This window comes from Galeopterus variegatus, unplaced genomic scaffold, assembly GCF_000696425.1.
Source record: "Galeopterus variegatus unplaced genomic scaffold, G_variegatus-3.0.2 Scaffold4213, whole genome shotgun sequence".
NCBI classification, from domain to species: Eukaryota; Metazoa; Chordata; class Mammalia; order Dermoptera; family Cynocephalidae; genus Galeopterus; species Galeopterus variegatus.
Genome location: NW_007730324.1, coordinates 68,430 through 92,514, shown reverse-complemented (window position 1 = coordinate 92,514; position 24,085 = coordinate 68,430). Strand labels below are relative to the sequence as shown.

The 24,085-nt window shown below is 34.1% G+C and overlaps 1 protein-coding gene across 4 annotated transcripts in view; it reads left to right on the top strand.

Moving 5' to 3' along the window:
- Positions 1–24,085, top strand: part of PICALM (phosphatidylinositol binding clathrin assembly protein) — a 113,175-nt gene that overhangs the window by 38,348 nt on the left and 50,742 nt on the right. For all 4 annotated transcript variants that reach the window (XM_008587012.1, XM_008587015.1, XM_008587014.1 and 1 more), the window contains exons 4-8: positions 2,164–2,266; positions 12,206–12,299; positions 15,105–15,216; positions 16,471–16,577; positions 18,824–18,865. In XM_008587012.1, the coding sequence (XP_008585234.1) occupies positions 2,164–2,266; positions 12,206–12,299; positions 15,105–15,216; positions 16,471–16,577; positions 18,824–18,865 (458 nt within the window). The remainder of the gene's footprint in view (positions 1–2,163; positions 2,267–12,205; positions 12,300–15,104; positions 15,217–16,470; positions 16,578–18,823; positions 18,866–24,085) is intronic.

The following is a 24,085-nucleotide window of genomic DNA, read 5'->3' as shown; positions in this document are numbered from 1 at the left end:
AGATATTCAAATAATTGAGATTTTTTAATGCAAATTGAAGCTATTAAAATTTTTTAAGTAGAGGAGAGGAGAGAGGTAATATGTTATAAAGAAAGTATCATAGTTCTGTCAAGTTTGATCAGAGGGACCAAGTCTCGAAGACATTGAGACTGTTCAGTCATTATTCTGGTCATCTCATAGAAAGTTAATGAGGGCCTGAGCTGTGGTTCTTGTGGAGATAAAATCAATGAAATTTAGTGACTGGCTATGTTTGGGTTAGGAGCTGTCCAGTTTTATAACTGTCTCTTTTTGGTAGATAGAAGTATTACTTAGAATGAAGTGAATACTTTTATCTTCTGGAGATTCTGGAAGACTAGTAATCTGTACGTAGGACCCAGTGTTACAAAATATATTTTATCTTAATGGGAGTTGTAGTGCTCTAACTTAAAAAAAATTTAAGCAGTAGACCCCCTTTTTGAAATAAAATCTGAAACAGAAGTCACATATATAAAATAGGTAAAAATGGGGCTTGACTTTTCAGGGAAATGGAAGAAATGCTGCCGCTCATCCTTTCATTTCTGCTTCCCCTGTTCTTATTTAATTCATTTGAACTTTAAAAGTCTGTGGAAAACAATATGCAAACCACTGCTCTAAACTCTAGAGCAGAGTTTACGCATATGTCCAAGTGGGAACTTGTGTCGTAGTAGCTACAAATTTCCCATTTGTTTAAGTTTGAAATTAAGGAGTTCAAATGATAAGGTTTTAAGAATTTTACTCCTTTTATGAGGACAGTTTTTGGGCTTATTTTCTTAAAGCTCATATTCTAAAAAGATTATAAAGGTAAGACTGAACAATAGGCAAAAGCATGTAATTCAGTGATGTTTTTGAAAAGTAATTTTGATTGCTGGTGTATTTTGTTGGGTGGAGTCTAGTATATTTTATTAAATATGTACTGGATGTTATACTGGGTGTATACAAATATAAATACACTTCTGGTCTAGTAAGTGGGATAGACATTGTGTACAACTAATTAGTTATGAGTTGTACTTGGGGTAAGATTTATATCAGAGCACAAAGGATTCAGGTAAAGTTTCAAAGAGATTGAGCCTTGAAGGATGAGAGGTATTTTCTCTATCAGAGAGGTTGGGGTAGAGAATATTAGGGGGAGCAATATGAGCCAAAGAGCTGAGGAATGTATGTAACACCTTGTAAAGTACACTACACTAATATGTATGAGGCTATATGTAGGCAATAATTTTTTTTTTTCTATTTTGTTCACTCATTTTTTTCCAGTGGCACTAAGTAGGCACTCAATAAAAATTTGTTGAATAAATGAATTGGTTGATGATGTTAAATCTAGTCTATGTGTTTTGGTTGTTTTGGTGTTTTTAAAGTAGCAGAGATATAAAATTAAATTTGTTAGAGGAAGATGAGTTAAAATAAAATGGACCTACTTTTCAATGAGGAGTGAAAATTTATAGACTCCCTTGAACCAGACAATAACAAAAATACAAAGTTTTTGGTGTTCTTAAAAATCATAATATTAAGTTTTATGTTGCTGAAGTTTTCACATCTTATGACTGTGATGAAACAGTCTTAAGATGATTTATGTATTCACTTAGAAAGTTTTGAAAATATTCATGTAGTTTTTTTTTTGTTATGCCTTAAACTTGCATATTGCCATTTTCTTCATTAAACTAGGCAATAATTTTCTGTACTTTTTATAAGTTTGGCACATATTAAGTTATAGTTATTCTAAATAATATACAACTAAAGATTTCATGAGTATAAAAATTATAAAGTTGTTTGATTTCAGAAATGAGATTGTAGTTCCATAGGATGTTAACTTTGAGTTGTGAGGTTATCAAGTTGTGTAAGAGAATATGTTTTTTCCAATTCCTGATAAAGAATGAAAGTGTTGATCAGAAGCAAAACAGACTTTTTATTTCAGTGAAATTCTCAGGGAAAGGTTTTTTAAAGCCATATGTGACATACCTGACTTTAAAAATGTGAAGTCATAGAGAATTTAATGTGACACTATTCATTAGTTACTTAATTTACATCACTAAATTGAGTTGGGATATCCAGACATATAGTGATTGGATAAAATGAATTATTTTTCTAGACAAGTCTGGCTATTAATTATTTATGAAAACTATTTTTTTTGTTGTTTTTTTTTTTCAGGATATGACATGTCTACATTTATTAGGCGGTATAGTAGGTATTTAAATGAAAAAGCAGTTTCATACAGACAAGTTGCATTTGATTTCACAAAAGTGAAGAGAGGGTGAGTTAAACTTTCTTTTTTTTCCTGGCGTCTAATTGATTTGAATATTTAAAAATGTAAAACATAGGAATTATTAGATAATGAATTACAGAATTTCAGCCAGTTTTGAAAGATGAATCTCATTTTTCTTTGTTAGAGGTATGTCAAATACTTTTTGTACTAGGATTTTTTTTTAAGTTCTTTTTATTTTTATAACAGCTTTATTGAGATACAATTTACATAACATAAAATTAATCCTTTTAAAGTGTACAATTCAGTGGTTTTTAGTGTACTTACAAAGTTGTACAACATCACTACTATTAATTCTAGAATATTTTCATCATGTCAAAAAGAAATTCCACACCTATTAGCATTTTCCATTCCTCACTTACCCTAGACCCTGGCAACCACAAATCCACTTTCTGCCTCTATGGGTTTGCCAGTTCTGGGCATTTCATAAAAATGAAATTATATAATACATAGCCTTTTGTGTCTGGCTTCTTTCACTTAACATAATGGATTCAAGTTATAGCATCTTTATATTATATCAGTACTTCTTTCCTTTTCCTGGCCAAATAATATTTTATTGTATAGATATATACCACACTTTATTCATCGGCTGATGGACAGTCAACTGGTTTCTACTTTTTAGCTATTAGGAATAATACTGTTATGAATGTTAATGTACAAGATTTTGTGTGTATTATCTTTTCAGTTCTCTTGGTTATATGTACATAAGAGTGGAATTTCTGGGTCATGTGTTAACTCATGTTTAGCATTTTGAGGAACTGCCAAACTGTTTTTTAATGCTATTCAACCATTTTACATTCCCACTAGCAATGTATGAGGATTTTAATTTCTCCATATTTTTCTGTGGGTTTTTTGGGTTTTCTTTTTTTTTCTTTTTCCTCTTTTTTATTGTAGCCATCCTAGTGAGTGTGAAGTAGTATCAATACCCATGCTTTTGGTTTGCATTTCCATGACGGCTGATGGTATTAAGCATCTTTTTCTGTGCTTATTGGTCATTTGTATATATCGTTGGAAAAGTGTCTCTCCAGATCTTTTACCCATTTTTATTTATTTATTTTTTTGGTTTTGGCGGCTGGCCAGTAAGGGGATCCGAACCCTAGACGGTGTTGTTATCAGCACCGTGCTCTAACTAAGGAAGCTGTCCAGGCAACCCCTATTTACCCATTCTTAAATTGGGTTGCCTTTTCATTGTTGAGTTGCAAGAGGTTTTTTTAAAATGTATATTCTGGACACCAATTTCTTATCACATATGTGATTTGCAAATATTTTCTCTCCTCCTGTGGCTTATCTTTTCACTTTCTTGATGGTGTCCTTCGAAGAATGAAAGTTTTTACTTTTTATGTCCAGTGTATCTATTTTTTCTATTGGTTGCTTGTACTTTTGGCATTACATCTAGGAAATCATCATTTAATCCAGGCTCACGACTTACTCCTATGTTAGTCTAAGAATTTTCTGCTTTTAGCCCTTATGCTTAGATTTTTGATATATTTTTAATTAGTTTTTGTGTATGGTGTGAGTATTTGAGTCAGAATTCATTCTTTTTTATGTAGATATCCAGTTGTCCCAGCACCATTTTATGGAGACTATTCTTTTTCCATTGTATGATCTTACCATCATTGTTGAAAACGAATTGACCATAAATAAATATAAGGGTTAATTTCTGGACTCTCAGTTCTGTTCTGTTGATCTTTAGTTCTGTGAATCTGTATGTTTATCCTTATGCCAGTACCATACTGTCTTGATTACTGTTGTTGTAAGTTTTAAAATTGGGAACTCTTATCTTTTTTTTGAAAAATTGTTTTGGCTATTGTTGGCCCTCGCATTCCCATATGAATTTACTATTAGCTTGTCAATTTCTGTAGAAAAGGCAGCTGGAATTTTGATAGGGATTGCATTGAATCTATAGATCCATTTGGGAAGTATTGCCATCTTAACTCGTTAAGTTTCTAATCCGTAAACATGGGATGTCTTTCTGTTTATTTGGATCTTCTTTCATTTCTTCAAGTACTGTTTCATATTTAAGGTTTCTTTTAATCTTGAACGTAGAAGATGAATTTAGTTTTTATGCGCCCTTAAATAACAGTCATTTTAGCATATGAACTAATCACATGAATGATAAAATCAATGATTCTATACCTGATAATGCCTGATAGGCAGATTTTTTCCTGGGATATATGGTGAGACCTCAGGAAATAGTCACCAAAGACATCCTTAAGGGACAGTGATGACCCTTGCAACTATGAAAGCCTGCCCTGAGAGGAACCTGGCATCTGTAGAAATATTCTGGTGAATGCCATTCTGAGTGGCCCTGCTACTCAAAGAGCCCAGAGATTTAAGCAATTGAAATGTTCTTTTAAATTGTTCTCTTGAAATTTTAAATTGTGGGCCGGCCCAGTGGCGCACTGCTACAGTGCGCCGCTTGGGAGCGCGGCGGCGCTCCCGCCGAGGGTTCGGATCCCACATACAGACTGGTTCCTGCTCACTGGGTGAGCGAAGTGCAGGCGCAACACCGAGGGTTGCGATCCCGTTGCCGGTCCCGGTCCAGTATGGGCGCGACACCGAGGGTTGCAATCCGTTGCCGGACACGAAAAAAAAAAAGACAAAAAGGAAAAAAAAAAAGAAATGTTCTTTTAAATTGTTCTCTTGAAATTTTAAATTGTGGGCCGGCCCAGTGGCGCACTGCTACAGTGCGCCGCTTGGGAGCGCGGCGGCGCTCCCGCCGAGGGTTCGGATCCCACATACAGACCGGCTCCCGCTCACTGGCTGAGCGAGGGGTGGGCGCAACACCAAGGGTTGCGATCCCGTTGCTGGTCCCGGTCCGGTACGGTACGGGCGCGACACTGAGGGTTGCGATCTGTTGCCGGACACGAAAAAAAAAAGAGAAATTTTAAATTATTAGATGAAAGTAGAAAATTTAATAAAAATGTAGATGTAACCTCTTAGTTGTGCAAGAAATTTTAAAGCCGATCCTAAGTATTCTATCAGGAGGTGATTATTTTGGAATTTACCAAAACTAAGTGCTACAGGTTTTGTTTCATATATTTAGGCACTTTGTTGAAGATTGTGATGGAGAGGTTCATACTAGAATTCTGATTCTTAACCCCTGTGTCCTGTCTAATAAACAGTTTTCCAGTTGGCTTATGTTAATACTTCACCTATAAATTGTTCTATGTGTAGATTTCAGAATAATAAATTTTTAAAATAGTAGGGTTCCCCCCTCCCCAATTTGAGGGGCCAGTCTTGAGATTGAGGATAGTCGATGAATTCTTACCTAATTGAGCAAACTTTTTTATTGGATGAGAATAGCCCTTGATTATGCATAATAAAATTAGTATTGATTTGGGTAAATCAAGGAAGACTATAATTGAGTGTGAACCAAGAAAAAGCACAGAAGTACCATTTTACTCACACATGTACCATACATAAATATATATGTGTCTGATTGTAAAAAGAAAAAGGATATAGTGTACAAGTTGAGGGTTTAACAGCAATTAAAATTTATTGTATCATGGTAAAAACCTCATAGACTGTAAGTTTTAGAGATGACTCATAAATAGTAAAGTTTTACTTATGAAGATAATTTTTTTTTTATATTTAGAAAACTAGTAAACTTTCAAAAACTTCAGGCAGTGTAGCAACCTAACTTGTAAAAAATGTTAACATTTTGGCATATCTAATCATTTCTGTGTATGTAAGCAGAAATAAGTATGTGTATGAAGAAAATTACATAAAAGTTGGATCACATTCTTCAAAGGCTGTTTTCTTCCCCCTTACTATATATTTTGGACATTTTCAATGTCTGTACATGTTGATCCATCTCATTCTTATGAATGGCTGTAGAATTACGTTATAGATGTACATTTGATTTATTCCCTTTTTTTTAATCTTACAAAAGCAATGGATTGACCATTCCTTTTACATATGTTGTATTCTTAAGTGAATTTTCCTGTTGAATAAATTCTTAGAATTGATGGGTTATAAGATATACATTTAGCATTTTAACAGAAAATGCTAACTTACCCATTATAAAAGTTGTACCTAATTCTTAAGTTAAATAAGAGTTATAAATACCTCTTTCTCTATATTCTTCCATTGTCATAAAAAATGTATCTCATTAGGTATTAATTTTATTTTGGTTGATTGAATAATTGAATAAGTGGTGATATTGAGCCCCTTTCTCTCCCTTTTTAAAAATACCATTCGTGCTTTGTTAATTGTCTTCTGATGGCCTTTACCCATTTCTCTATTGGGTTTTTTGTTTGTTTGTTTGTTTTTGTTTTTTTCCGTGTCCGGCAACGGATCGCAACCCTCAGTGTTGCCCCCGTACCGGACCGGGGACCGGCAACGGGATCGCAACCCTCGGTGTTGCTCCCGCGCCTCGCTCAGCCAGTGAGCGGGAACCGGTCTGTATGTGGGATCCGAACCCTCGGGCGGGAGCGCCACCGCGCTTCCCAAGCAGCGCACTTATCCAGTGCGCCACCGGGCCGGCCCCAGGGTTTTTTATTCTTTTTCATTGTGTTGAATAGTGGTAAGTACTCACAGGCTTAGATGAATCTAGGTTTGAATTCTAGCTTTAATCCAGTGAAATGAAGAATTTTAGTAAGATACTTCAGCCAGAGTACTGACTTTAAAAAAAAAATGTATTTTGAAATAATTTCACATCCAGCAGTGTTGCAAGATTATTACAGAGAACTTTAATACACTTTACTCAGAATCACATTTTTAACATTTTGCTACATTTGCTTAATCGTATCCCCCCCCCACCCGTACACATTCACTCACACTTTTTTGTCTGAATCATTTGAGAGCAGGTTACATACTTCATGCCCTTTTATAGTTTATATCCCTTAATACTTTGATGCATTTTCTAAAGAACGAGGATCTTTTATTACATATCCATCAGCTTCTTAATTTTTTTCATGATACTTTTTATACAGAACACTGGGATAAATGGAGAAGACTGCTGAGGCTGAAGGGTTAAAGGATCAATATCTTGGCACACGTATAACCTTTTTCTATCATACTAGTATTGTGTGGCACAATAGGGAAGCCTTGACTTTAGCTCTGAGTTATTTCATCTGTAAAATAGTGATGAGGTTAATGGTACTTATCTATTAGGATTGTTATGAGAATTAATTAAGATATTGTATGTAATGTTTAGCACATGACAATAAGCTTTTTGCATATTAGGAAAATAAGTTGTCATGGGTTACAAATAGTTTCCCCCATTTTTTAACATTATTAAAACCTTTAAAATCTTAACATGATCAAAATTATAATTAATTTTATGGCTTTTATCTTTCAAGCAAGCTGAGAGTTAGCTTTTCTGTTTCCAGATGGTCAATTACCTATTCATGTATTCATTGGCTGTATTTATGGATTCAGTATTTTACACCTAAGTCTTTGACTCATTTGGAATATATCTTTGTTTTTTAAAAAAAGTGGAAGCCAATTATAATTTTTTAATAGAAATATAGGCTATTCAAAAATCAAAATGCATCACTACCCAGATAATTGTTAAACAGCTTTTTGCTCACATAAACTTACTTCTTTCTGTAAAGCCCTTTTTTTTTTCCTGGTGAATTCTTAGTCATTCTTCAAGAATTCATTCAAACACCATTTCTTTGAGAAAGCCTTATTTCTGTTATTAAATTGTATATGACATTGTTCCCTCCAGGAGGACAGTATAGTCTTACTTGTGTTTTTACCTTCAGGACTTGCCAGTGTCTAAACATAGTAGATGTTTAATAGTTTTTGAAAAGGTGACTAGATGAATTTGTAAGCAGCACATTAAATGGTTCTTTGAAAAATGGATCCAATAAATTGCCTACAGATTTATCTTTTCAGCTGTTAAACAATGGTCCCTTTATTTTCTTTTTGTTTAGCTTTCCATTTTTTGGTAGCATTAACTCATCATGTTGAATTATCTTGTAATCTAAATTGGTACAGTCTGGAGTGACAAGACATTGTTGTTTAACAAGCGAAAAAGAACAATCCAGGTATTGTATGTGAATAAGGACATGGAATGCAAGCCTTTAATCCGTTTCTCTCTTATATTTGGGAAGCAAGTATCTGAATTTAATTATAATGCATTTAAGAAATTGTAAAATCTTGTGTTGTGCATGGAGTATGAATTGTCATGTATTTGGTCTGAATCATATTCAAGCGTTTGGGTTTGTAAATTATTTGAGTTTCTTTGAATTCTGATATATAGTAACAACTTTAAATTGCTCAAAATTAATCCTTTTAGGGAAGAAATGATGCAGAGGCTAGTGAGAGAGGCAGGAATCAAAAATGTCCCCTAAATTTCTGGTGTAAGTCACTGGGAAGGTGGCTTCTTCTACTGGGAAGATTTTGGAGGGAAGTGATAAAGAATTAAGGATTTAGTGTGGGAAGAGTAGTTTTGAGATGACTGTGATTCATACGGATTGAGATATCAAGTAGGTAATTGGACATACTAACTTGGAACTGGAAAGTTCTAGGCTAGTGATATAAATATGTCAGTGGCATTTTGGTAATTTTGGCCTTGGGAATGACAAATAACCTGGACAGTAAGTATAAAATGAGAAAAAAGGGCCCAGAAATACCTTGAGATACATCAACATCTATTTTAGAGGATAGGTAGAGGATGAGGAGCCAACAAAAGCGACTGAACAAGTGATATGTGGGAAGAAAACAAGGAGAGAGAGGTGTAGTGAATGGTAAGAGTATTTCATAAATGAAGGAAACTTTTGAATGATGCAGTCAGATGAAGGTAGAAATGTACCCATTGGAGAAGCAACATGGTATTTCCAGGTGACCTAGAGAAACTTAACTGGGGTGGTATGAGTGAGGTTCATATTAGAATGAACTGAAAAATGAAAGTGAGGAAGTGTTAGCTCTTTTAATAAGTATGCATGACTCTGCAGGGGAAGTGGTAGCTGGATGGGAGTAGGGGATTAATGGAATGAGTGTGTATGTTTTTAAAGAATAATGATTCTAGAGCCTTTGCTTGCAATCATGGGAATGATTGAGTTTAAAAGAACAGATAAATGGACTACACTGGTCAATGTGGTAGCTACTTGCCTCGTATGGCTATTTAAATTTAAATTGATTAAAGTGAAGTAAAAAGTTTATTTCCTCAGTTGCATCAGTCACATTTCAGATGCTAAGTAGCCACATGTAGTCTGGCTATCAATTATAATGGGCAGATATAGAACATTTTCATCATTGCAGGTAGTTCTTAGACAGTGCAGTGTTAGAGAAAGGGAGGACAACCATAGGACTGTGACAGAGTGGGATCCAGAATACCTGTGTGAGTAATATTTACATTTGATAGAAAGAGATAGACTTACTCCATAGTAATAGGAGCAGACCAGAAAGATGTAGTTTGAGTGGCAAGAAGACCAGACGATCTGTTTTTGTTGTTTTCTATTTCTGAATGAAATATTTTGGAGCTGAGAGTTTTGTTTATTGGGTGTGGGGAAGCAGGGAAGTAGAAAGAGGTCTGATGATTCTTAGGAGAGGAGTTTACTAGAGAAGGCAAAGAGGACTGCTGGCAGTGTTGAATATTGATGATCATGAATTTATAGTATTGCCAGTTTGTTCTGTTGCATGGTTTTCTTTACCAGCACTCAGCTGTGTGTGTACAGGCATGGATGAGTTAAGTTTTTGCTCAGCCAGTGTTGTGAATTTGCCAAATGACTACAAGGGAAGAAAAGAGGCACAAGAAAGTTAAGGGTTTTTGCAAGGGAATGATCATAATAATGATCTATGGAATTTATTTATTTATTTATTTTGGGGGCAGCTAGCTGTTACAGGGATCTGAACCATTGACCTTTGTGTTGTCAGCACCATGCTCTCCCAAGTGAGCTAACTGGCCAGCCTCCATCTGTGGAATTATTAGCTAGATGAAGAAAGTGAAAATGAGAAGGGATAGTGGTGAAGTTGATACTTTAAAGTTTTTGATGAGGCCAAATAATTTTTACCTTGGGGATACTTGACCAAAGCAGCTGGGAGGTTAAAAGATTGTTTTCATAGAATAAGGGGTCTGAATTTAGTCTTTTTTTCAAAATCTTTGGGGGCATTAAGATTAGGATCTGACCATAGGAATAGGGGCTGCTGTAAAGGGACTGTGAGATCAAGATGTCGATCCACATAGATGTTGAAGTTAACCGAGAAAGACTGACCTAATGTTTAGGTCTTATGTTATGGGGAAGTGCCCAGAAAGTCAAAAAGTGATTTGAGTAAGAAGAGAGGAAGAATTAAAAGGGAACTAATGGTGACTGATAAAATTAGTGTGTGACGTGCGTGAGAACAAAGAAAGGCTTTCAAAGAGGAGATGGTGTCTTCGTCCCAAATTCCAGTATCTGGTACCAACCAAGGTAATTTAGTACTTGAACAGGCATTTGTGGGTTAACATAGGGAGAGTTAGGCTAAAACTAGTCAACAGTTGCCTACCTAAGGCAATCCATTGTTTTTTGTTCATTAAACTCTGTTGTGGGGCCGGCCCGGTGGCACACTGCTATAGTGCGCCGCTTGGGAGTGTGGTGGCGCTCCCGCTGAGGGTTTGGATCCCACATGCAGACCGGTTCCCGCTCACTGGCTGAGCGAGGCGCGGGAGCAACACCGAGGGTTGCGATCCCGTTGCTGGTCCTGGTCCGGTATGGGGGCGACACTGAGGGTTGCAATCCGTTGCCGGACACGGAAAAAGACAAAAAAAAAAAAAAAAACTCTGTTGTGTCCTGCATAGCAGTACTGTTGCTTTTCATAGCTTGTTTTCCTGGTTGATGGTATATCTCAGGGTAGAGCAGCTACTTTTAAGTATGGGTCATTTGTAAATTAGGAAAAGCCTACATATTTTTTTGGAAATGCCTTACTGTTCTGCCAAAAGGTTATGAAAAGCACTCACTATTTTGGAGTCTGATACACATGGATTTACATAATGGTCCTACCACTGACTAGTTAGTTCTCTTACCTTGACAAATCATATAACCTCACTGAACCTAAAATTTTATCATCTGTAAAATGAGACAAGAATATCTGTAGGGTTTTTGTGAAGATTTGAAAAACAAATATTAAGCCCTTAATACCAACCCTGATATATAATGAACACTTACTGTTAGCTGTGTATCTTAGCCCCAATACCTTTAGTGGTTTTTTTTTTTTTACACCGGTTTTGTAAAATTCTAGTTTATTTGGTATTGATAGTATATCTCAATCTTGAGGAATATCTAACCTGTTTGGAAATATTTGACATAAATTTTTTTTATTGAAACATAATTGATTATACATATTTGTGGGGTTCAGAGTTGAATAACACTGCCTTTTAATAGAATATTTTAATAAAACAAGCCTCTTAAATATCTCTTTAACAGCCAGATTAGAATGACCTGGTAAAATTATTCTTTATTTTGTAATAAAGTGGTTTTAGTTATAATTGTCTGTATTACAAGACACTGCTGATCAAGTTATGAATTAAATACTTCAACTACAGTGCTCTGAAGACTTGAGTTCAATTCCTGACTTCATAATATTTAACCGTTTAGTGACTTGACGCAAGTGATCCTTTTCTATTTGAACCTTTTTAGGAAAAAAAATCTTTAAAACTACCCTTTATACACAAGTGGTTGTGAGGATCAGATGGATGACTGACTCATGTGAAAAGTGCACTGTAGACCTGGCTATGTAATGTAAAGTTTTGTTTTTGTCTTCTGCTTTTTTAAAAAGAACCTTCTTTTTCTTTTTAGTTTTAAATGAGCACCTTAATATTGGATATATAGTGTTGCCTGGTTTCGTTTTTTCTATGCGTTCTTTGAGCTTTCAGGTTCAATAATGACCCAAAAATATGTGATGTTTCATAGCAACTTTGTTCTCTGTGTAAGTAGAGAACCAGATGGGATTTCTAAATGTAAATTTAATAACAAATTCAATTTTTTTTTAATATAACAGGGCTGATGGAGTTATGAGAACAATGAACACAGAAAAACTCCTAAAAACTGTACCAATTATTCAAAATCAAATGGATGCACTTCTTGATTTTAATGTAAGTTGATTATGCTTTTATAATTTATGATTTAAAAAAATTTAAATAATTATGATCGGAGTTTTTATTCTCAAGTTTTCATAGACTATAGTTTTTCACACTAATATCGTGTTTGGCTAAGGATTTTCTGTAGATGTTATGCCACGTCAAATTATTTTTTATTTTTACAATTGTTTTAGATTTACTCTAATTACTTAGGTGCTTTCCTACTTCTAGAATTTTAGGATATACAAGCTAAAGAAAGTGATGGGGTAAAAGGATTGATCTGAAAATCTACTTTCTTTTGATAATGGTTTTTAGATTTTTAAAATGTGTAAGGATTTTCTTTATGAATAGCCAATGTAATTTTTCACTTTTGTCTGTTTTGTAAGACTTGAAGCATGACAGTTATTCAGAAATAAAGGGAAGTTCAATAGCACTTATAATAGCCTGTTATGTAGCAGTTACCCAAAGGCAGTGTTCCCTCGAATTTTTGTTTTAATGACCATTTCTTTTCTTTTTTTTTTTTTTGTCCTTTTTGAGACTGGCTGCACCGCGCTCAGCCAGTGAGCGCTGTGAGCGCACCCATCATCCGTATATAGGATCCAAACCCGCGGCTGGAGCTCTACTGCGCTCCCAGCGCCGCACTCTCCCGAGTGCGCCACGGGCTCGGCCCTAATGACCATTTCTTGAACCATGTTGCCTGCTTTGTCATTTGTTTATAATATATTAAAAGTTAGCATTTTCAACTCTGTTCTTTTTTTTGGCATCTAAAGATACTTTATTGTAGAGATTGCAAGTGCAAGTTAGTGAACGAAACTGTGACAATTTCATGCTGAGATTGATTTTTCCTTTAACTTGTGCTATTAATTGCTGGTCTTTAAGTGTCTTCAAGGCAGAAACCAGGTCTGTTTTGTTCCCTGCTCTGTCCCTATTGCCTAGTAATGTGTGGCACATAGTAAGTGTTCAGCGTTCAATAAATGAATCATGTAGGTGTTTCATAGACTAGAACAGGGGTTATCAAACTATTGCCTGTTTTTGTATGGCTTGTGAGCTGAGTGGTTTTTACATTTTTAAATGGTTGAAAAGAATTGAGAAAGAATACTTTGTGACAGGTGAAAATTATATGAAATTCAAATTTCAATGTCTGCAATGGCGTTATTGGAACACAGCCAGGCTTGTTGGTTTATATATTGTCTGTGGCTGCTTTTGTGTTATAATAGCAGAGTTGAGTAGTTGGGACAGATACCATATGGCCCACAAAGTCTAAAATATTTATTATATGGCCCTTTACAAAAAAAAGTTTTGCTGATGCATGTTGTAAAGATACAGGGAATTGATGTAATTAAAGAGCATTAGTTTGTTTTGTTTTGAGGCTCTAAAGGGTCCAACCGTGAATTTTTTTCTCTTAACATATTGTGTGTACCTTTATAAAATTAGCTATTGTTTTCAATGTCTGTATTATACTTCAGTGTATGTAACAATTTACCTGATCATCACATTGATAGATATTTAGAGTTTTCCTGATTTTTTTTATCTAAACAGTGGGGAAGGGGGTATGTGTATCTATTCAATTGTAAACCTATTTCTATAGGGTTAATGCCTAGAAAAAGAATTTGGTAGTCCAAAGAATGTAAATATTTAAATTTTTAATAAATATTGCCAACTTGCACTTTAAAAGAGTTGAGCCAGTCACTGAAAATAGGCACCTGTTTTTCTTTATTCTGATCAGCACTGAGTAATATCTATTATTTTGATATCTACTAGTCAAGAAAGGATATTTCAGTAATTTAATTTGATCATTATATTTTAAATTACCTGATAAGTGGAGTTGAACTTCTTTTCACATGTTGTTAGCCATATGTATTTTTTATTTTGTAAGTTGTCTTTCATTTACTTTATTCTCCCTGTATAGTGGAAATCAACCCTGTTACACGTTCTGCAAACATTTTTCACCAGCTTGTTGTTTACCGTTCAATGTTGCACTTATGTTTTTCTGTACCTAACATATGTTAATTTTCATGTACTAGATATTTGTGTTATCTAAAAAAAGAACTTAGAGTTAATTTGATCTATCCTTTTGATTCGTTTCTTGAGATAAAACTAAAGGTATTTCCAGTATTCTTGATAGATAAATGAGAGCTATTTTTTGTTACAGCAAAATTCAAGAATAATAATAGTAAATATTGATCATTTATGTGCTAGCTACTGCTCCTGGCTCTTTACAATCATTGTATCATTTAACTTTCCCAGTCACCATATGAGTAGAAGTGCTATTATCATTACCATTTTAAAGGTGAGTTTGTTTCTAATATTGGGAAAAGGTATATTTTTAAAAAATACATACCTTCCACCTACCTTAGCTCAGTGCCTTAGTAATTGTAGTAGTCATTTAATAAATACTGATTTTAGAATATTCAGTAAACATTTCATGAGTAAAAGTGTACCACCTAGAAATGGGCTTCATTTTGCAATTAGAAGTATTTAATGTTGAGATGAACTTATAATTAAAAGACTTTTCAGATATAGCCTAGGGATTTCAATAGTTAAATCCTAAATGACATCACTTTTGTCCTCAATGACATATTTCTGAACTAAATGGAATGTTGTAGGATTTTTGTTTGCCTGTGGCTTTTACACAAACCTGAACTCTTTACTAAGGTTTCTGTACTATTTGGCTATTTATGTATTAGAGAAAATAAATGTCTTTTTTCTCCAATATGCCTAAATGTTATAATTTACTATATTTTAATGTGAAGGTAGTCTGTTTGTCAGTGTCATTTAAAACACAAGGTTGGCTAATCTCATTTTCCAATTTTTCCCCAGGTTAATAGCAATGAACTTACAAATGGGGTAATAAATGCTGCCTTTATGCTCCTGTTCAAAGATGCGATTAGACTGTTTGCAGCATACAATGAAGGAATTATTAACCTGTTGGGTAAATACTGCTGTATCCTAATAACATTTTATTTCTTATCTTGTGTCATATTAAATAATATAGATTGAGTTATTATTACTTAAAGCTGCCTAAAAATTCATTGAGGTATATTCATTCATTCATTGTAACAATTTGGAGAAAAGAATTTTACACCTGATTATATATGCAAGTGATTAAATACTTATTGTAAAAATCAGAATGTTCAGCTAGGTGAACATTATATTTTTTAGACATGTATGTTTTTTCCTATCCATTTTATTAATTTTTAGAAATATAAAAATGCCTTAAAAATTAAATTGGATTAAGGTAGTAAATTTTATGTTACGTGTATTTTACCACAACAAAAAAAAAGGAAAAAAATCAAAATTAGTTGTCCCAGAAAAATCTTATTTCCTCGTAATTTACTTTGTAATGAACTTTGTAAAATTAAGAGCGCCTTTTACTTTTGAGGAATTTTAAGAATTTATGGTGGTTTATTGTGTATTCAGTATATGTGAGTACAGTTAATTTTGCTTAGAAATACTCACTTATTTGTGTGGGATTTGGATGAAGTAGACAAGGAAGTGTCTGTAAACGGTGCCAAAGTACCAGGTGTCAGATGTTAAGTATATTTACCTCTAATGTGCTCATTCTCTCTCCATCCTCCCAACGCCCTTTTAAAAAAGTATTTATTTAAATCTGGCTTTCATATATTTAGGGATGCTTTAATTTCATGTGGATAGGGAAATTGGGCTTATTTTTTTTTACAATTGTAAAATGAAGGGTTTTCTTTTCTATGAAGCTTAGGAAGGCATTATCTTCGATCCAATGATTGGTATAAATAAGCTCTTTAATGTTTATATAATAAATTTAAATGAGCTTTCCCAAGTGATATTTGGACATAGTAAAGTTGCCATCTTAATATACTGTTAGTAAGAATATTCAGAAATAGATGCTAGTGCTGCTTTAAATGGAGTAAAGTGTGATGTATTTATATGCAAATATATATTTAGGGAATTATAGGGAAGAATAATTGTGGAACAAACTAGTACTATGAATAAAGTCAGGTAATTTTTCTATTCTTGATGTAATAACACCTCTATTCTAATTTGCTTTAAACACCTACACTAATTTAACACTGATTTTTTTTTTTTTTGTAGGATTTCTGTGTTCTCTGAGAGACCTATATGATCTCTTTGTAGCTATTACTTAGTCTTTTTTCTTTTTCAAGTATTTTTATGTGAATAAAGGTATGTTTAAACTTACTTTTGGCAGAAAAATATTTTGACATGAAAAAGAACCAGTGCAAAGAAGGTCTTGACATCTATAAGAAGTTCCTGACTAGGATGACAAGAATCTCAGAGTTTCTCAAAGTTGCAGAGGTAAAGTGTCTTTAAGTGACTTTGCCTCCTAACTTGCTTTTTGGATTTTGAAGAAATCACCCATTATCCAAATGAAAGAAATATCTTAAAGGTAGTGAAGTATATGCAAGGGTACTTCAGAAAGTTCATGGAAAGATTCATATTATCTTTTAATTCTGATTTTCCACAAACTTTTTTTTTTAATTTTTATTTTTTAATTTTATTTTGTCAATATACAATGTAGTTGATTATTGTGGTCCTCCCTCCTCCCTCTCCCCCCTCCCTCCCAACAACCTCATATCTGTTCATTTGTCATATCAACTTCAAGGAATTGTAATTGTTTCCACAAACTTTTTGAAGTACCATCGTATTCAATCATATTAATATACTATACTGAATTCTGTGCTGTGATATGAATATACTATTGAATAAAATTTATGTGCGTACATAATTCAGTATTGAATATTGAAAGGTAATCTGTTTTACATTATTTACTTCCCTAGAAAATTAGGTAGGTGGCATACAGCGGTGGCAGTGATTTTATTTTATTTTTTTATTTTTTTGTTTTTTTTTTTATGGTGGCTGGCCAGTATGGGGATCCGAACCCTTGACCTTGATGTTGTCAATAACGTGCTGTAACCAAGTGAGCTAAGCCAGCTCTGTGGCAGTGATTTTTATGTTTGGAATTAACCATTTATTTGAGCAGGCTTATTTTGTTAAATGTGGTAGAGAATATTCAGTGTCAGTGCAAGCCCCTTTTCTCCAGTGACATTTGCAAATGGAGACATATAGTTTAAAATGTTTTTGTTCCCCTATAGAAGTGAATTTTGTATATTTATTGTTTATTGTTGATTAAAAAAACCATGAATGTAGGTTTATAGGATAATCTAATATTGCAAATTTGTTTAAAAAATAACTTTCTGAAATCGTCACAGAAGGAAGTTGTGGTAATGCTTGCAGGCATTATCTTGTTAAAATTTTTTGTTTGTTTTCCCTTTCTTCACTGTCCCTATGAGTGATGTCTTCCTAGGATAATTTGATTACTCCAAAGTAGTTCCTCTGGAACTAGCAAGTTAGTAATTCTAGGCTCTATTACTGTAGTGATATTTTATTCTGCAACAGATGGAATAAGATAGAACACAATGGTGAGAACTTTGAAGAAAATAGCTTTTTTGTTAATTAGCTCTTTTATGAAATCTACTGAAGTTTATTATGTATTTAAAGATCTTTCAAGGAAAAATCAGTGGTTTTTTTCTATTTCTTTAAGGTCAGTCACATACTAACACCAGAAGAAGGTAGTGTTTATGCTGAGATTCCAGTAAATTCTTTAAATAAGTTGTAATCTGTTCACTTTCCCCTTTGGCCTCTTATGATCTTTACATTCAGTAGTTATAGTTACTGACTTAAATTTTAAGGCCTCCATTACCTCTAGATCTGCTTATCTTACTCTGACGTGTGATAGACCATCTGCTCCACATGATCTAAAAAATATGACGACTCTCCTGCCCCAAAATATTTTGTCACGAGACTGTCTTTGTTCTTACAGCTTCATTAAGAGACTTTAGTTCTTGCAAGACTAACCTCTTCAGATGTGTTTGAAGGGGACAAATGTATCAGGCAGTGATTAGCTGTTAACATCTGATTATAAATTAATTTCTTTTTTGCTGGAAATTACCTAGTGCATTATGAGAGTGTATTGAGATTGCTTTGTGGAGACAGTTATATCCTGGTTTGATATCACTTGATGTTTGTATAAAACCCAGCCTACCTAACTGAACATAAGTTTTTAAAAGTTTCACCTATGGTAGTTGCCAGGGAAGGTATATTTTATGGAGAAAAACAAAGTTGATGCTATCAGGTTAATTTCTCAACTTCTTTTTATTCCCCAACGAACTTGTTCATGGTTAGCTATTCTTGTTCTTGCTCTGTAGTGTTTTTATCATATGACACATAGAAGAAATGGATTTTTCAGATTGTAACAAGGTATCCTATTTAGGTGGTCAGAAGACATGTGATGGTAACTAAATAGACTTGATGAATTTCCAATTCTAGTTCTCCTGATGTTAAAACTTTTAGAGCCATCAAGTAATATCTAAGCCATTAGAAATACAGAGTGATGTCTTTGGAGATGAAATATTTTTCTGATTTTTAAGAAGTCTGTCTGAAATATTAACTGAACTTGCAATAAATGTTAATGCCCAGTTTTTATTTATAAAACATCTTTATTATAGTTTATCTGTTAAATACAATGCTGTTTCTTCTTACAGCAAGTTGGAATTGACAGAGGTGATATACCAGATCTTTCACAGGTAAGTGTATTGTTAAAATATCAATCTATTGTCTGTTGTATATTGCTAGGTGTGGAGTACTAAGGTGAGTAATATATAGCACCTACTGTCAAGGAGATTAATGTAATTTTTTTTGACAGATTTTAACATTTGGATATATTGCTGAAGATTGTTCTGGCATTATTACCACATAAAATGATCTGCTCATCTCTTATATTTGTGGCCCTTCCCACTACAGTACCAGTTCTTTATTTATTCCCTTTAATCTCTTTTTCTTTCCCATCATCATCATAAAAAAAAGAAAAAAGAAACCTCTGGGAACTAAACTTAGAGAATGGTATTTAAGAAGAAATTTTCACTTATTTTTTGCAGGATTTATTTTTCCTGTTTTAAACTTTCAACTTTGTTTGACTCAGGAAGGAGTATTAAATAGGGGTAAAACTCAAGACATAATATTGGGTAAAGACAGCAGGCTTTGTGGTGAGACTGTTGAAATTTGAGTCACGGCTGTGCCATTAGCTGACTCTGTGACTGGGGAAGTTACTCTCTGCTTCAGTTTCATATTAGTAAAATGGAGATATTACAGTACCTATCTTATGCAGTATTTCGGGGTATTAAATGAGTTAATACCTAATACCTTAAAAAATATTACGAGCACTTAGCTATTATTAAATTGATTTTATCATCTCCAGAAAATTTCTAGGAAAGAAACTATATACCTACAGGTTTTTCTGGCTTATTCTCAGGGTTTTGTTTACTGAGTATTAAGAATGAAAGTACCTGGCATAAACTGTCCTTCTAATACTTGTATCAACTCTGTCTTTAATGGTTGACATCTTTTCTACCTTGTTCTGAATTGTTCTGGGACATCTTTTAAACACCTTTTTGTTAATGGTTCTTATTGTGTTTCTCTGTATTCAGTTATTCTGATTCATGCCTCTGACCTCAAGGCTAAGACTAGTTATGGGTCATATGTAAATAAAGCACTCCTGTATAAATTGGCTTCATTACAATCAAGTACATTATTCTGGGCTAAATATAAGAAGAATCATTGCTTGAATAATTATAGTATTAAAATGATTTGGCAACTTTAGATTCCTCCATTGACCATCCCATTTGTCATTCCAGTTTCTCCTATATTTTGTTTAAAAGTCATCAGCCTCAGGCCAGATGTAGAAGTTAAAGGCTGTCTTCATGTGTCTGTACTTTAATATTCATTGTATTGTAATTGATAGGGTTGGCCAGCCTCTGTCTTTCCCTCCCCTCTTTATTGGTTATTTCTGAGTAAAGGGGACTTGCCAGGCATTCTTTTGGTGATTCAGAAATTTTTCAAAAGTAAGCTAAAACAGAGCTGTGATGGTAATGCAGAAGAGTGGAAATTTGAGATTATTCTTTTTTGTTGTTATAAATTGCTCTTTTTAAGATGCGAAGCATCACATTTCCTTCATTCTTTGTAATGTGGGTTTGACTTCTAAAAAATAGGCAGATATATTTAGAAGGTACTTTAGAAATGAGTGTCATTACTTGGTAGTTCAATATTTCTAAGCCAACAGCTTAGACCTTTCAGAAAAAAAGTAAACTACAGTTTAAAAGACCACAGTTTTAATCTAGGATTACATAGCATAGTAGTTAAATATGTAGTCTTTAAGGTCAGGTATATCTTAAGCCCTATTTTGTATGCTGCTGTGTATCAGATATGTGATCTCGGACAAATCACTTAATTTTCACTGTTTTAGGTTGTTTATCTGTAAAATGGATATACTAGTAGTGTCTGCCTCAAGGATTCAGTGATTACATGGCAAGGTAGCTAGCTAGCAAAGTGCCTGTTGTGTTAGAAGAGCTTTTTAAATGTTAATCACTGTCACCATCCTCATCATTATCTCCCCTAGAAGCTCTTGAGACTACTCTTTGCCTGCTAATTAGCAGATATTTTGCTGGAGCTCTGGGAAGGGCATATGTGTTCTCAGTTAAACCTAGAAGTCAATCTTACAATCTACTATTTGGTTTTAAATTATTTTCCACTGTATTTCCCTTGTGCTAAGGTCTTGGTATATAGAGGGTATATACAGAGAAAATACTGGATGATAGCAATTGTTAAGGTCATAATTGGTAAAGAAATTAGATAGGTATTGCTTCTTCTAACTTTTTAGATTCTGTAACCCAAAAACCTTATCTCAAATCCTAAAGAATATATGTAAATAAATGCATTTGCTGATGCATTTATTCACTTACAGACAGTGAGCAGTTCTTCCTTTGCTCGCTGAAAAGATTTCCTTTTGAAAATAATTAGCTCTTTCCTATATTAAGTTGAGATTTGACCTGTAGCCTGAGATATTTTTAAACCAGTCTTTCATTAAAAAAAATTGTAGTAAATAACCATTTCAGTGAGGTTTGGTAAACATGAACATCTATGCAACCAACACAGCATTTAAGACGGAGATCAATTCCATCAGCACAATCCTCATGCCCCCATTCCACTCACCCCTTACCCTCCTCCATACACAATCACTGTTTTGATTTCTAATAGCATAATTTTACTGGTTTTTGAACTTAATATGAATAGAGTGATGCAAGTACTGTTACAAGTACTGTATTTACTCTTGTGTCTGGCTTCTTTTGCTCACCAGTGTTTTGAGATCTGTCCATGTAGTTGAATGTACCATTAATTCATTCTTCTTTATTGCTGAATAGTATTCCATTATGTGGATTTACCTCAATTTGTCTATGTATTTTCCAAATGACTTTTGGATATATTTGCAGTTTTTGACTGTTGTAAATAAAGCTACTTAAAATATTCTTTTTTTCCCCTAAGAAGTACACTTTATCTTTAGAACACTTTTAGGTTTATAGAGAAATTGAGCAGAAACTACAAGATGATTTCCACACCCTCTCCCACCACCAAAATTGATATACTATTATTAGCTCGGTTTTACATTAGGGACCCTTCTTTGTGTTGTACAGTTTTATGGGTTTTGCAGATGCCTGCTGTCATGTATTCTCCATTACAGTATCATACAGAATAGTTTTGCTGCTCTAAAAATCCTGCGTGCTTCACCTGTTCATTCCTCCCCCATCTCTCCTCCCCTGAAACCCTGGCATCCACTGATTTTTTTTTCCCCCATTACCTCAAACATTTATCATTTCTTTGTGTTGGGAACATTCAGATCCTCTCTTCTAACTAATTGAAAGTATACAATAAATTGTTAATTATAGTCACCCTACAGTGCTATAGAACACTAGATATTATTCCTCCTCTCTTGTTGTAATTTTGTGTCTCTTAATACATTAACCAATCTCTCACTATCCCCTCTCCCCCCTCCCCTTTTCAGGCTCTGGTAACTCATTCTCCTCTCTAGTTCTATGTGGTCAACTTTCTTGGCTTCCACATATGAGTGAGAACATGGGGTAATTCTCCTACTGTTCTGGCTTACTTTGCTTAACATGATGTTTTCCAAGCTCATCCAGGTTGTCGCGAATGACAGGATTTCATTCTTTTTTAATGGGTGAATAGTATTCTATTATGTATATATGTCAGTTTCTTTATTCATTCATCCATTGATGGACACTGGTGTTGACTCTGTATCTTGACTGTTGTGAATAGTGCTGCAGTAAACACGGGAGTGCAAATATCTCTTTGATATACTGATTTCCTTTTCTTTGTGTATATATCCAGTAGTGGAATTGCCAGATCATACCAATCATTTTATTTGTCATTTTTAAAGGAACCTCCCAACTATTTTCCATAATGGCTATACTAATTTACATTCCCCCGAACAGTGTATAAGAGTTCGCCTTTCTCCACATCTCCATCAGCATTTATTTTCTTTTTTTATAATAGCCATTCTAACTGTAGTGAGATGATACTGTGGTTTTGATTTAGTGATGTTGAGCACTTTTTTATATACTTCCTGGCCATGTGTATGTCTTCTTTTGAGAAATATCTATTCAGCTCATTTGCCCATTATTTGATCAGTTTATTAGGGATTTTTTTGCTGTTGAGTTGTTTACGTTTCTTGTATATCCCTTGTTGGATGCACAGTTTGCTAACGTTTTCTCCCCTTCTGCATGTTGTCTCTTCACTCTTTTTTTCCTCTGCTGTACATAAGTTTTTTAGTTTGACATAATCCCATTTGACTATTTCTGCTTTGTCACCTTTGCTTTTGAGGTCCCCTTCATAAAATCTTTGCCCAACCCGATGTCCTGAAGTATTGCCGTATGTTTTCTTTTAGCAGTTTTCATGATTTCAGGTCTTACATTTAAGTCTTTAATCCATTTTGAGTTGATTTTTGTATGTGGTAAGAGACAGGAGTCTAGTTTCATTCTTCTGTATATAGATATTCATTCAGTTTTCCCAGCACCATTTATTGAAGATACTATCCTTTCCCCAGTGTATGTATATTCTTGGCACCTTTGTCAAAAATCAGTTGACTGTAAATACACGACTTTATTTCTGGGTTCTCTAAATTTCTGTTTTATTGGTCTGCATGTCTGTTTTTATGCCAATACAATGCTGTTTGGGTTACTATACCTTTGTAGGGTATTTTGAAGTCAGGTAGTATGATGCCTCCAACCTTGTTCTTTCTGATCAGGATTGCTTTACCTATTCAGGGTCTTTTGTAGTTTCATATGAATTTTAGAATTGTCTTTTTTATTTCTGTGAAGAATGTCATTCGTGTTTTGATAGGGATTGCATTGAATCTATAGATTGCTTTTGGTAGTGATATTATATTAGTCCATTTCTGTTGGTCATAGCAAAATTCAAGAAACTGGGTAATTTATAAAGAAAATGAAACTTATTGCTTACAGTTTCAAAGGCTGGGATTTCTTCTGTATCTAAGTCCAAAGTTCAGGGAACATATCTGGTGAAGGCTTTCTTTGGTGGTGACTTCAGTGATAGCAAGGCATCACATTGTGAAAAAGGCAAAGCAGAAACAGAGAGAGCAAGCTCCTCCTGCACTCTCTTTTTAAAGCCCTCAGAACCATTCCCATGACCACCTTTTTTTTTTTTTATTTTGTCAATATACAATGTGGTTGATTATTATGACCCATCACCGAAACCTCCATCCCTCCTCCCTCTCCCCCCTCCCACCCGAGAATGTCCTTTCCGTTTGCTTGTTGTAACACCTTCAAAGAAATTGTAGTTGTTATATCTTCTTCCCCTCCCCCCCCCCGCCTTTTTTTTTTTTTTTTTTTTTTTTTTGTGGTGTTTTTTTTTTTTTTTTTTTTTTTTTTTTTTTTTTT